The sequence below is a fragment of the Harpia harpyja genome, chromosome 8, assembly GCF_026419915.1.
Source record: "Harpia harpyja isolate bHarHar1 chromosome 8, bHarHar1 primary haplotype, whole genome shotgun sequence".
Lineage (NCBI taxonomy): Eukaryota > Metazoa > Chordata > Aves > Accipitriformes > Accipitridae > Harpia > Harpia harpyja.
The window spans coordinates 48,814,975-48,829,968 of record NC_068947.1 but is presented as its reverse complement, the minus strand read 5'-3'; the positions used below and the strand labels follow the sequence as shown (position 1 = coordinate 48,829,968).

At 45.1% G+C, this 14,994-nt stretch overlaps 1 protein-coding gene across 1 annotated transcript in view; it reads left to right on the top strand.

Moving 5' to 3' along the window:
- ARHGAP31 (Rho GTPase activating protein 31) overlaps positions 1 to 14,994 on the top strand; it is a 59,344-nt gene that overhangs the window by 34,400 nt on the left and 9,950 nt on the right. The window contains exons 2-8 of the mRNA XM_052794546.1: positions 2,326 to 2,428; positions 2,958 to 3,102; positions 7,793 to 7,875; positions 8,507 to 8,614; positions 10,349 to 10,494; positions 12,277 to 12,475; positions 14,258 to 14,382. Coding sequence (XP_052650506.1) covers positions 2,326 to 2,428; positions 2,958 to 3,102; positions 7,793 to 7,875; positions 8,507 to 8,614; positions 10,349 to 10,494; positions 12,277 to 12,475; positions 14,258 to 14,382 — 909 coding nt within the window. The remainder of the gene's footprint in view (positions 1 to 2,325; positions 2,429 to 2,957; positions 3,103 to 7,792; positions 7,876 to 8,506; positions 8,615 to 10,348; positions 10,495 to 12,276; positions 12,476 to 14,257; positions 14,383 to 14,994) is intronic.

Here is a 14,994-nt window from a genome sequence, read left to right as displayed (position 1 = left end):
TTTAAACAAACTTTGTCACGTGGCTGTCCTGATCAAATAGGTTTTCTGTTCAATTAATTCTTCTTTTTCCAGGTAGCATGGAATGGTTCACCCATTCTCCCACCCAAACAGATCTGAAGTGAACATGGATCTGTCTAGCTTTCATTTTTGCTGTTTACATTAGATTTATTCCCAGAGACCTCTACCAAGAAGGAAATCTTAATATTCCATGTATGCATAGCTCCTGCCACAAAGATGGTACAGCCTGACCAGCCAGAAACGAAGAAGAGGCCTGAGTCATTTGCCTTTCCTTCTTTTTATTTCTAGCATGCTCATCATCATATGATCTGACTTCCCTACTGCAGTTACAGATAATCAGGTCTTACTCAGAGATAGGAAGGTCCTCTTTCTTGATGTGTCACTTGGGCTTTTCTTGGCAGGATTTTAAGGAAATTTCATACTTTGCTTTTGCTCTCTCTCCTTGCACATCATCTAGTCCTCTTAGGAAGTAGGTGCTGTAGGCACTGAAAGGAATGCTTCCCATGTTCCTTCTGGAAGGCACTGATGTGCCTTCTCCTCAAAAGTCCTTGAGGAGAGAATCCTATAGCTCTGTGACTGCTGTGGACAAAGCTTTTACTCTGTAGACTTTACCTGTTCTCTTGGCGATTTCATGGTTTCCCATGAACGTTATCGTTGTAGTAGGCTAGGGTCCCTGCCAGATTTTCTGCTGTTAGTCTTAGCCCAACAACTTGAGGGTCTTAAAAATCAGCCCAAGGGCTTTGAGCGTGACACAGCATGACTAATGTACTTGCATTATGAATGCCTACTCAAAAAAACGTAAAGTCAAATTTTGCCTATTGTTTTGGAGAGGCTCCTTTAACTGAGGAGAATTAGTCTGTTTGGACCAATCAGGCTTCCAAATAATCACTGGCACTTTGTGTATTCCTGCATTTGAGTTTGCCAAAAGAGAAGAGAAGGGACACACAAGAAGGACCCCTTTACCTCCCTTGGTAAGAGTCGGGAGGCAGAAGGGTAACACTTCCCTGACTGACTGGACTCAGTAACAGAGTGTCACTGAGGTAGGCACCAGCTTGGGACCCCTCCTCACCAGAGCCTGTGCCCTGGGCTGCTTGGTATGGGCAAGTCCACCCATGAACTGGCTCTGGCCTCAGTGGCACCCATAAGAAATACAACGTACCAGCTGGTTTTTGTTCAGGCTGTCCTTGGAGTTCTGTCTTTGGATGCTGCCCGATGGAGCATACATTAATATGTCATTATGGTCCTGAACTTCAAGCAGAAGAGCTCAGGGAAGGTCCAGCCAGAGGCGTTATCTGTAGTGTCACAAAGATGCAGTAATTGCTGGGCCTGGCTTTCCAGTCAAATGTATGGCTTAGTCTGTTTTCTTCCATACAGCTCTCCGAATGCGCAGTGCGGCAGACTCAGCATTACAGTGGGAAACTTTAACTTCTGCATTTACTGACTTTTGTGCTTATGGCTGTGTGAAGCATTGCATTAAATACACAGTAGTTTCTAGCACCTAATAAGGAAGGGCTCTCTTACTGTTATTATTATAGCTAGGGTTGTTATAGTACTGGGGACAGGGAGGCTTGGTCTGACCAAGAGAATGAGGGTTTCCTATACCTATATAATGGGGAAAATATAAACATACGCTTTGGGTCCAAGTCTGGATGTAAATGTTGTGCCTCAGGCTCCTCTCAGCTTTAAGGCTGGTTAAGTCTTTGGCTGGTTATGTTCATGGAGTTCTTTTGAAGCCAATGTCAGATTTTGTCAGTGTGCAGATCTAGTCAATATTTGAACTTTATGCCCCCTCTGTGGGAGTTTATGAGCACTAAACTGTGGGTATGTAGGCTTATATGGAAGTGTGAATGCTTCTCTGATTTTTATCCAAGCCAATCAGACCTTTCTGGCACAATTCAGCGAGGCTGGAGCTCTATCTTGGGGAGGGGGGAGGTTCCCAGGACCTCATGCTTTACCTCATGCTTTCAATTAGAATGAAATTGCTTATTTTCTGGAAAGAAAAGAAAAAGGGAGAGAGAGAAACCCTACCTTTCTTCCCATAATGTTTCTGTGACTTCAGGGTCAGTCATTGTCACACGTCAGTGAGCGTGGCATGGCACAACCATAGCATATCCTCACTTTGCAAATTGGCTACGGCCACTTTGTGGGGTTTATTTTTGGTTTGCCCTGTATTTCTCCCATTGCTGTACCCTTCCCTGCATCTGCAGAGAGTCACTGCTGTTGTTTCATGAAACTCTCCTCTGTGGTGACTTTTGGAAGTTCTCGGTGTGTATTCATTGGGCATCTTGCCTTGCTTTTCTCTACTAGTCCCCTACGTGCTGAAGAGCTGTGCAGAGTTCATTGAGACTCATGGCATCGTGGATGGGATCTACCGCCTCTCAGGAGTGACATCCAACATACAAAAACTGAGGTAAAGGCAATCTGTCTGGGTGCCAGAGAGATTCGGTCACATTGCTCCATACCTTTTTGCTGTTAGTCCCTCAGGCATGGACTGGGGCCAACAGAGCTCTACACTGATGCAGAAGATAAACTGTCTCTGAAGCTGGTAACAGGGAAATGCAACATTTCAGGGATTAGTCCCATGACAAAGAAAAAAATTATCTCCCTCTGCATCTATTAATGGGAAAGGCCTGGAGGGTCTCAGCACAAATGCTGAGTTGTTCTCTCTAGCTTCGAGACAAAGCAATCTCTTTATATCAGTTTGAAGTCCACTCATAGGACTATGTTAGGGAAACCAGACCAGTTCCCTATGTTAGGGAAACCAGAGACTAGTTGAAACCTCGGGGTCTGATCCTGGGAGACGATCTGGGCCAGGCTGCAAAGACATTTCTGCCTTCCAGTTTGTTTTTAATTCTAGCTGCAAAAGAGTACTTAAGGTGGAGTACTAGGATGCTACAGCTCTTATTTGCCGACATTGTTATGTGTCCATATTGTTTCAGACAAGAGTTTGTTTCTGACCAATGCCCGGATCTGACAAGGGAAGTTTACCTCCAGGACATCCACTGTGTGGGGTCACTCTGCAAGCTGTACTTCAGGGAACTGCCCAACCCTCTCCTCACTTATGAGCTCTACAAGAAATTCACGGTGAGACCCTTTGCTGTTCTCATTCCCCTCTGCAGCAGCGTGGATGTGCTGCAGGTCCCTCCATGACAGCTGTTTGGGATTCACTCCAATGTCTTGGTTTCTGGTGCAGCTCTCTGTATAAACACTTCTCAGTGCTCTTCCCTTCTTGTCTTGCACTGGCTCTCTTTCCCTGCCCTTGTTTCTTTCCCCCATTTCATGTTTATTTCTCTCAGTTTCTCTGCTGTTTCCTCCCCTTCATCTCGCTCATTTTTTCACTGTGTTGCTTCCCTGCTGTTACTCTTTCTCCCCACTGTGCACCTCCTCCCAGAATTACTAATGCTCTTTCTTTTCCTCATTACTGTCCATCACTGAAAGTCTTCTGGGTCACCTGGGGCTCATGATCGTAATCACAAGCGTGCGGTTTCCTCCTCCCTATCCCTCTGACAGTCCCTGACACCTGCACAAACTGATTGCTCAGCCCATGTGTAAAGCACCAACTTTTCTACATCTGTAGGATTTTTCACACAGTTTGTCAGAGTGCAGATGATGACACAGGTTATGCTGGCTATGGCATATCAGGTCCATCATGATCATGTCATAAATACAAATGGCAGAGGAAAGTGGCAGCTGGCCAAGCAGAAATCTCTAACCTTGTTTAAAGGGATTATAATTCAAAGAGTAGTTACTTGATTCTGCAAAACAACCATAGATTATACATGGATACAGTTGGAGCCTAGGAGCAGACTGCGGGAGAGCAGAAAAATAAGACCAGAAAGCCTGAATTTTTAAAAGAGTTGGCTAATTTTGATGACAGATAATATTTTATTAAAAGGTGGCGCAGCAAGCTATGCTTGTTCTTAAGGTTGCCTGCTTCTTACTACTCTAAATCCACTTTCAGTTGTTTATGACACCAACAAATTTAAATCCAGTCGTTCAGGCTGAAATCTTATGTGCCAGAGGTGTGAATTTTCAGCAAAAAGAATTCACCAACTTCTTAAAACAACTGGGGTGGGGGGACGGGAAAGATTGTTTTCTCAGTGTTAGAAACATCTGTCCTTTGTTAAGAATTTCTGTCATCCTACTCTTTCCCATTTGCCGGGATGTGGAGGGGGACATCACCAAAAATGTCAGATGTTGCAGAGAAGTTTTGCAAAATCCTGTCCGAATGAAATGGGAAGTGGCAAGCAACCTTAGCTTTAGGTATTGCCGTCTGCATTGCCTCTATCCTGAAGCAAGCACTTCCAAGTGGCACTGCTACGGCACAGGAGGCACTGAGAGAGATCCACGGGGTCTAGAAAGAAGAAGACATTCTCCAAAGACTCCCTGTTGCCTGCTATGGGAAGAGGCACGCACATCTGTGCGAGGGGGCTTGCTGTAGGGCAAAACCAGATGGGACCAGCCAAGCAGGAACCTGCTATAAGAAGTGAGGTAGCTGTTAGGGACTACAGCTGAGCTGGGGAACGTGGGTGGGAATTGGCTCGCTGTGCTGCCTGACAGATCTGCAATAGTGTTAGGTGTCTTGCTGTTTCGATGTCAAATTTTAAGTAAGATTGGTCTGTGTTTCAAGGTGATGTATAGTCAAAACTTCAGTCAAAATTCTGAGCAGATTTGAAAAATTGGCCTATAACCTCAGGATATAGGGATCCTGAGGATATAGAATAGGGTCTCTAAAGTAGAGACGGTCAGGATGAATAGGATCTTGAAAATACAGGGTATTATTCAACCATTCACAGTAACTGATGAGTCTCATTCTTGTTGAAGCTATTTGGCTGGTGTCTTTCTGGCTATCACTACTGATTTATGGAAGAAAAATGGTCTAAAGGAAACATGAAGATTTAGATGGAAACTTTTTTTAGGGAAGAATGTTTGCTGAAAAGTGCAGTTTGGGGATGATGACTTGCAGATTTTCGGTAGATAGATTTGGTAAATAGTTTTATTCAAAAACAAAAGGGAAAACATTTCTGTAACTGTCTAAATGTTTCTTTTACAAATACTTCCTAAAGGAAGTGTTTCAACATTAAATCAACACATCTAACTCTTAAATAAAACGTCTTTCAGAAAAGGGTTAAACGGCCCCAAATTCAAATTATAATTTCTTTCACTTATGGTTCAGTGTGATGCTTTGGTCAACTTTGAACAATTGTTTTTTAAAATCTTGTGCCAGGTCCCCCAAATGTTATCACTTTGGATTGACCTAAAAGAGATTTTTTTTAATCTCCGGCTTTTTAGTTTGTCCGCTCAGCCACAAAATCCATTATTCACGTAAGTCTACTCAGTAGGGATTTATAATGGGTAACCCAGCTGACAGGAAGCACAGTCAGATACCAGGAGGAAAGAAAGAAAAAAGACCAATTCCCCAAGGAGCAGAAAACCCGCTAGGAGCGTGTGTATGTGTGGGGCGTCTGAGCAGGGAACGGTGGCAGCTGTGCCTTGGCAGAAGAGCGCTGGTAGGAGTAAAGGATGCATGCTAATCCCAGCCTGACTCAGTCGGAGCTGTCTCTGAGATGAGATAGGCTCCACTTTGAGTCACCAGAGTGATTCAGACATTTGTGGCTAAGGAAAGTCAAATTTTTAATGACTAGGGAGGGTTTGGCCTTTTGGTCATCCCTATGTCAAGTTCACAGATGTAACATCCCAGTCATGACCTCACTGGCTATCAACTTTTGCAAAATGATGCCCTCTCATGCTCTTCAACTTGCCATTCTAGTGATGGATGCTTGTTTCACAGGATAGGTAAGTTGACTCTGCTTGGCTTGTTCTAGCCTGGGCGTAGAGGGACCAAGTAAATCAGCTGTAGGAGGCCAAGCCTACCTTCTCTCTCTGGGCTCTATCCCTCTTGTTAACCAGGGCTTCTGAATTGTGCACTCCCAGAATCACCAGTGGAGTAAAAAAATCCTAAATGACATAAATTCATACCATGATTAACAGACATGTAATAAATGGAATTGTTGGTTCTTCCTTGAATTCTGTGTTCTGCTGCTGTAATCCTGAGTTTTGGAGGGAGTGTCAGATTTCAAAGGCACAACACATATGGGTCAGAAATGTGGCTTGGAGGTTCAAACGGGTCATGACCTCAGAGAAGCTGGTATTCACTTGCTGTCTAAGCATTAGGTCTTTGGGACCTGGAAGTTAAATGTGGGAATGAAACTCAGCACTGGGGGAGAAAATACTGTGTACAATCTAGTTGAAATCTAATGTTTTAGATGCAGCAGTTAAAGTTTATATTTCTTTCCATCTCCACCTTTGGACAGGGCCATTCAACTGGAAACCTTGTATGAAGATCACAAGAGTTCTTATACTTAGGATTTCTGGGCTGATTGTAATTGAATTTTTTTTTTTTTTTAAAAGGAGCTGTAGTTATGGGTAAAAAGTACTGGAAGGAGTTAACTTACCTTTAATTTGGGCAAAACAAGTGCGTCTGCAGCTCACGTGCACCAAGCGAGCTCACTTGTTTTTCTTTGCCATCGCAACAGTGAGAAGTTCAAACTAGAGGGCATAGATCTCAGTTCTCAGTGTTAGGGAATAAAACATAATTCATATTCATCTCTGGCTTTGAAACTGGCAATGTTTGGTTTGCTGGTGGTTGTACATGAGAAATGGTCTGCTGGGAGAAGGACAGTGACCAGAACAGAGATGGCAGCATCATCAGTGTGGATGTTGTAGTGACTGCTACAAGAAGATGCTTCTCTAGTTGTGGCTGGTAATTTCAGGTTCATAATGTTTAAGCAACGGGTGGTCTGGGACGGGCTGTTTCCTTCCTTTCCTTTCCTAGCAGTGCTGACGTCTGTCTGTAGGCAAAGCTTCTGCTGGCAGTGTGGGTCCCAGCATCTTTCTTTGAACTCGCTCCAAACTCCAGTGGCAGTAGGGTAGGCAGGAGGTTCCCAGACAGTCATGCATTGTTTGAACTCACTGGTGGTTTGTCCTCCCCTAGCACAAATATTGAAAAGGAATAGCTGAACAGATGAATACCAATGCAGTAAACTCCTAGGAATGCAGACAAAAGCTTATCGTGGCTCTCTAAGCTCTTGGTGCATAGAGGCTTGCTCAAGACCAAGATGTATAACCTTGATTCTGTCTAACCTAGTCTAACCCTGAGTCTAAGAATTTATTAATCTGCCTGGACAGTGATTTTGCTAAGGCTTCTCCCATCATAAAAGATGCAAACTAACACAAACAATCCCTATAGCTATCTTCATATGACAGCCAAAATATTGCATATTTTGAAGAGTATGGAACATGTATATCCAAGCTGTTTTCATAACACGGGGCTTGAAAGACCTGCTTTATTTTTAACACAGTTTCTGGGAGGAGGGTTCACTATTCTTCATTTTTTCCATTATTTTCACTTCTCTCTTTCCCTCTCTTTCTATTCCACCCATCACTGCCCAAGTTAAAAAAGGGAAAAAGAACAAAAAAAAAAAAAAGAAATATAACTCCTAACTGAAGGTCTCAGTCCTGAAATGCCCCTCTCCCCAAAACATTGACCACCATGTCCCAAGGTGTGTGGGAATGATGTACCGAGACATGAAATAACAGTGCAGCAAATCTCTGCTGCGCTGGGGAAAAAAAGCAACTTCTTCTACCAATAGCTGTGTAAGGTAACAAGAGAGCATTCCCTCTGAGACAGGCTGTCTCATGTGACCCTCCTTGTCCCTTTTCTTCTTCCCCTGAGTCCATTGCCAAGGCGGACTGTTTCCTTGTATCCCCGCAGGAAGCAGTATCACGCTTCCCCGAGGATGAGCAGTTGGCACGAATTCAAAATGTCATCCAGGAGCTCCCACCATCACATTACAGGTGAGAACCTGTCCATGGAGGTACCGAGGAACAGTGTGGTGACCCTCACCGTCAGGGAATATTACTTGAAATAGCCCTTGAGTTAATTTCCAGAAGTCAGTTCCCAAAAGCTGACTCACCATTTCCAAATCTGACGACAATTTAGCTGGCATTTAAATATCATTGAAGAAACCGTTGTTAGAGATGGAACAAGCTCTCCTTGCCACAGCCTATCATCCTCCTTCCCTGGGTATGACACCCGTGGCACCCTTGGCCAGTGTCCTGGGTGTGGTGGGAAGAAGATCTGCTGGAGGTGCCTGAGCAAGAGCTAAGCCCTCAGCCTGTGCAGCATCCCACTCGCTCTCCCATCCATCTGCCATCTTCTTTGCACCCATCATGCTAAGGATGGTTTGGTTCATGCCCCATCCTTGGCCACCCCAGAGCACAGTGGTTCAGGTGTTCACCGCCATCCCGTGTAAACGCTGGTGCTGTAAATCCTCTGTCCTATGGGGCCTGTTGTGCCGTTGCGGACGCTGCCTTCCTTAAGGAGGGGACAACTCTGAGGCCAGGGCTGGGTCTGACCCTTGCCGTCCCAGTGGGCAGGCATCGGTCGCTTGACACATTTTTCTTTCTCTATGTGAAACCCCTGCAGAACGCTGGAATACCTGATCAAGCACCTGACTCACCTGGCCTCCTTCAGCAACATGACCAACATGCACACCAGAAACCTGGCCTTGGTGTGGGCTCCCAATCTCCTCAGGTACAGTAGAGAGTCCGCTCATCCAGAGCACCATGCTGAGCTCCAAGGGGAATGCCAGCACCTGACCCTGGAGACCCATCCCCTGAGGGAAATGCAAAGACAGGGAAAAGCAGAATAACTAAAGAGAACAGTAGAGCAGAGCAAACAGCTTTTAAAAGGAGAACAAATTCTTCCAGGTTGAATAATCTGAGGTTTTACTGCCAGCATCCAAGGAAGCTTGTGGTTTTGTGTGTTTCTTATAAAAAAAAAAAAGCTGTTATTTGCAAGTTGAGCACATCGATTTAAAAATGAGGAGTTAGCTCATCCCTGTGGAGCAGAAATGACATTTCTGACAGTGCCAGTGCTTCTGCAGTGGGGTGGTGAGAGACAGCAAGACGTGGAAGGGAGAGCAACAGGGCAATAATACTACAGGCCTGTGCCCAGATCTGCTTGAGAAAAGTGAGTTGAGCTTGGTGGGTTTAAGACAGCAGCTAGTGTCAGATCTCAAGACCGCCAGCTAGTTTGTCCTGTTTGCTATGCTTGGCACTCTGATGGGAAGACGCCCGGATAAGATGCAGGCAGAGGTTTGGCTGATATGTTGTAAACCTAAGCAGAGCAAGAAAAAATAGTATCTGGAGAAAAAAAAAAATTGAAATATTTTGTATCTTGTTGAAATTCCCTTCCCTGTCCATCCCATGCCCATGTATTGAGAGGAATGAACTATGCAGGGAGAGTCCAGGACTGAGCTGGGCAGGAGAGGGGAGATGGCAGAGCTGGTGGGGGGAGCCCTGGGCTGGCAGTGGATAGGAGGGAGGGACACTGGCTAACTAGAGAGGTACAGGCCTGAAAAGCATTGTCTAAAGAGTTCTCTCACCCTTTTAAATCACAAAACAGGCAGAGCAGGTTCTGAAAATTAATCAAATATTGACTCTATTGAATATCACAAAGTGGACCTTTACTACTAAGTCATTTTCATTCTAGTATCTGTCCTTGTCAAAAAAACTGAAGTCTGTTTCCTTTTGCAATCTTTCCTAAGTGCAAGTCCCAGGGAGGAAAAGAAAGGAGCATGCCATGCAACTGCCGCCTCCTTACAGGGTTATCCTCTTGGCAATGCCCCAAGCTATTATCTAACACACCAGTCATTAACTTTACAAAGGATCCATTGCCCAGAGATAATTTCTTCAGCAACACTTTGGCATGTCAAGATAAGGAATGTTTCTTTGCTGAGAGCAAGAATGAGAATGTGGGAGTGCAGAGGGGCAGAGAAGAGACTACTGGGGCAGACGGCAAAGCATTGAAAAAATTGGTGTGGGGAAGACCTAAGAAGGGTTTTAAGGGATTTCACTGAGAGATAATTGAAGCATTGAGTAGGGATCTGGAAGCAGTGTTTGAAGGCTCCTGTGTTGTCTTTCAGGCCCAACGTTGAAATAGCTAAAAGAGGAGCAAAGAGGGAGAAGAACGGAGTTTGAGAGTCACAGTTCTTTCTACTGTGGAAGAATGTAAAAGCTAAGTAGTGAAAATAACACAGGCAGGAAAGAAAATAACAGAGGTAGCAGAGAAAACAGGGAAAATAATTTTAAAGAGAGAAAAAAGGCAGAGAGAGGATGAGGGCCTGTGAGGGAAGGAGAGGAAGAGGTGCAGCAAGAGTAGGGAAGACTTCCCTGTTCCAAGTCTTGCAGGAAGAAAGCTAGTCTTTCCTTCCCAGGGACTGTGTGTGGCAATGCTGGCTACTAGTATACCTCTTTCCTCATGCAGGTCAAAGGAGATTGAGGCAGTTGGCTGCAATGGGGATGCAGCTTTCCTGGAGGTGCGAGTGCAGCAGTTGGTGATCGAGTTCATCCTGAATCACGTGGACCAGATCTTCAACAACAACAGAAAAGCCAGCTCTGCGGAGAACATTGGTAACAACCTCCCTGAACCATTCCACGTGTCATTTGCCATGTACTCCAGGTCTAAGTGTATCCCCTTTAACTAATATTTCAAGCACATCAACCCTTACCATCCTCACAGACTCCCCCAAAGACACCTTGAGGCCAATCTCTCATTACTCTTGTCCTCTTCATCCCTATGTCCAACATTTTCTTTTTGAATACTAGCCTCCTTCATTGTGCTCCCAGATCGCCCCATGGCTCATCTTTTGCATGATCTCAGATAGCTTAACCCTTTCCACAAAAGGAAGACCACCTGATTGCCTCTCAATCCTGGTGTAAGCTTTGTCTCTAAGCCCATCAGCCACAGTCTCAATTCTTCTCTCAGGCTCGCCCAGTTATAATTCCTTATACCAATGATACCTGCCCTGCAGCCACCATATCCAACCAAGTCAGAGGCCACACTCCCAGGATAAAACTTAAGCTTGTGTTCTAAAAACTTATGTCTTGTACCTGTGGACATTTCACAAAAGAGATTTTTTTTTCCCCCGGGACATCAACAGTTTTCAGAGATGCTGATTTTGTTATTTAGTGATGGGTTTGATGTCAAAATGCTTTTAAGTCTGGGAATTGAGAGGGCCTGGATTCACAGTGACCTCACATAATTTCAGAAATATGCATCTTTCTGTTTTACACACTGGGAAGACTCGTAATACCTTCAGAAGTGAGGGAGTAACCACCTTTCTTTTTTCTAGCCCTGTATCAGCTCGTCCCGTCCACTTTTCCCTTAACATGTGGCATTCTATGCTAGTTTGTCCCTGGAGCCCACATTTCCAGTGCCCTGCTCAACCTGTAACACCTCTGCTCTGCTGGTGCAGGTGCCATTCCTATGCCCTTATTTATGCCCTGGCAGAATGCACGGAGTGAGGAACTGCTCCCGTACTGCCTTAAGCATTGTAGCGAAACACTGGCTAGTAAATTCCAAGGCTTCTAGTTGTCCTGCAGGTCACTGGCCCAAAGGTGGCCCAAGTTGGGTAAGTGCTGAACCCTGCTGGCCTTTAACAGCCTTATGGGGTCAAAAGAGGAACATGCTGATGATCCCAGTTGATTTCTTAGTGGGAAAGTGCCCCTTTCCCAGCCCCTCTGCACAGGTAGTAGCTTGCACCCTGCTTCAGCAGTAGGGCTAAATACTGAGTGGACTCCAGAGCCTGCACTTCATGCACCTTGAGGTGGTCTGTTTAGGACAGGGCTATTATTGGGGTGGCATATGGGAAGTTGCCTTTGCCACTGCCCATGTAAACAGAGACCTTCAGTTCCCAGGGCTAGTGGTCACACTGCTTTCCATAGCCCTGAAATGCATTAGGAAGGTAAAATAATGCTGGTTTTTAGAACAGTCCCCCTTCCTGGAACAAGACAAGGGGAAAGATGTGGAAGTGAGAGAAAGAATTAGGCACCAGGTTTGGATCGGGGACTAAAGTGCTCCAAAATCTGTGGAGGGAGGGAGGGAGGGGAAAGGGGAATGTGTGAATCCTGGTGTTTTTCAGAGATACCTCTCTCACACTGAAACATCTACAGCAGAGGCAGCAAGTCTGTGCAACGCAGCTTTTGGCTGGTGAGCGTGGCCCCTGCTGGGAATGCACTCAGATGGATAAGGTTGCTGGGGAGATGGAAGACTTATCTGACAAAAAGCCTCTCTCCCTGCACGTGCCGCTCCTTTCCCCCCTCCGCAGGAGATGTTCCAGTCAAATAAAGACATGAAGCTCTTGCTCTCGTCTCTCCTCACCCCAGGCTGGAATGTATTTTCTTGCTTTTCAGAGAGCACATCGGTTGTGAAAAGTCTGACCCTCCCCTCGGCCTCCCTGCCGATGAAACTGGTGAGCCTGGAAGAAGCGCAGGCACGGAGTCTGTCTGCCTCCCACCCTGCTCGGAAGGAAAGGAGAGAGAACAGTTTGCCTGAAATTGTCCCTGTAACTGGGTCCCTCTTCCACACAGTTGTTGACCTCCCTGACAGCAAGTAAGTGCCGAGAGGAGTGTAAAGTGCAAACAAAAAAGTGCAGGTTCCCCAGCATGATTGGGAATGAGTGAGACTTTTGTTCACATAATACCCCCACACCTGCACACAAGAATCTACAGCCACCATCGAGAGAAAAATCGTGTGCACTTCTCAAAAGAGGCACAGCTGCTCCTGAGAAGCATTGCAGTTGGTGGGTTCGTAGCTCCACTAGCCCTCATCCCTCTACCAGGGCAGAACCTCACAGACCTCCTGCAGGAGGAATTAATTGTCTTTGCATCCTTGTGTCAGCTCAGGATTTGGCTAAACATGGGCTGAATGCAGAGCAGGTCCAGACACAGTTCTTCTACGAGTTCCACCTGCTGGTGGCTTGTCCATGGTGCACCTGGTGGCATTGACCTGCTCAGCTTCATCGTTCTCCAGGTTCCCATAAACTCATAGCCATGCAGTAAGGTGAATTTTCACTCCTAGCACATGGAGAGATATTTACATAGTGGCACCTATGCCACCTATGCCAGGAGAAGAGTCCAATTTCAGCTGAGGTTGCTGCAGTTGTTGGCACTGCTGCCCACCATAAGTATTTATCTATTGGTCTATCTATCTGTTAATATATGGCCACTCTACTGCCTGGTTCTGAGAGATTATAGCCTCTGCAGCAGGAGGCTCATTAATCTACTGACCCAAAGCACCAGAGCGAAGATATTTATTTGCACTTGATATATTCAAGCAAAAAGGAGCCATCTAACAGAATACTGGCAAGAGGATAACCAGCTTAAGACAAAAGGGTGTATTGCCCCTCTAGAGTGCCTTTTCCTTTCTCACTTGAAGCGAATAGTCCTATCCCCAAGATATTAATCCTCTTTGCACAACTGATTTGTGCTCTTCTGAGTACTGATCTGAAAGAAGAGCAGAACTATAGGGGTAGAAAGGCCATTGTGGAGAGCAAGACAGGGAGAAAAGAGGGTTCTTGCTCTGGAAGAGCAGAAAGTGAGGGAGGAGTCAGAATGGGTATGTGAAGGAACTGAAACAGAGCTTCATGCAGTTATATGCATAGACAAAAACTGGCTTCAGGAGCAGCAGCTTCTATTTAAAGCTGGGATTTCCAAAGAGACACAGGGAGCTGGTGTCCCACTTCCTCTGACAGTCAGGAGAAATTGATTTAATTCCCTTAAGCCTCCTCATTGTGGGTTAGTACATTATACTTGCATATAATCATATAACACCTATAATTAAATTAATGTTGGCCTGAGAAGCATTAATAGCTAGTTTGTATTAAGGGATCCTTTTATTTTCGCAAAGTCATAAAAACTATAAGACATGTGGACTCTAAAGGATAGCTTTGTGCACTGAGCGATAGTACCTGTTCCATCAGTTCTTTGGAATTTATCTTGCATTCTGACATTAAAACCTGTTAAAAAGGCAGTTTTTCTTTACTATATTGCAAGACAGTTCTAGCCTCAGAAACCTCTGCTTTCTGGAGACAAGCATGATTGATCGCTCAGTCAATCACAGTTGCTGTAGCATGATGCCAGTGCCAACTCTCTGAAGAGCGGGCTTAGGTGTCTTTCCATCCATGACATGGTTAAATCAGCAATACAGATAAATCACTTAGTGAAAATCAAGAGTTGGCTGTGTAGCTATGCATTACATGCCTTAGAATTAAAAGAGGTGTGAGAAGAAAAGCAGGACAGTGTTGAGGAGAGAGAGCTCAGAGGCTTTTGTGGGATCTTAAAAAGACAAAAGTCTCTAGGGTTTGGTAACCTCCTGAGCCCTTTTTCCTTCCAGGAGGAAATTATCTACCAAGTCCAAAAAATGGAAGTCGATATTTAACTTGGGCCGTTCTGGCTCAGAATCAAAGTCTAAACTGAGTCGAAACGGGAGTGTCTTCGTAAGGGCACAGAAGCTTTCTGGTAAGAACACACTTTTCAGTTAAGTACTTCTCTCTGCAGCTTTCCTTTGTGATATTGATAGCATGGGGCAACCTGTATCCACATGACACTAACACCATTAGACTTGAGATAGTCTAATGGGTTTATGTTTATTGCCTGGTTTCATGCACATCTCATTTTCACGTGATGGTGAGAAGCACCCTTTCAGGAGGATATGCCAGACAGATACAGTAAATATTCCATTTTGGTATGTGATAAACAGGCTCCTGTTGCCCAGCTGTCAAGCTTGGGGACTAGGAAATGCAACGTAGGTTTGGATTAGTCCACTCTTCCAGCCCAGCCAACCTCTGGTTCTTAATGTTCCTTACATGGCACTGGGAGAATGTCTGCCCTTCAAGGCTGTCCTTCCACTAAAGGGCATTAAAGAACCAACTGTGTTCAGTGTCTTTGTGAAAAACAAGGTGCCAGCAGTTCCTATGGCTCCTGGCTCTCAGCACTTCAAGGGAAGCTATTACTTTTGCAGAATTTACAAGAGAGAAGTTGTCTTTTCTCCTGGCTGTAATCCCAAGTTCTAGCCCCTCCTGAGCTGCAATGTCTTAAACACCCTGCTTCCTAGAAAATCACATGGCAGTG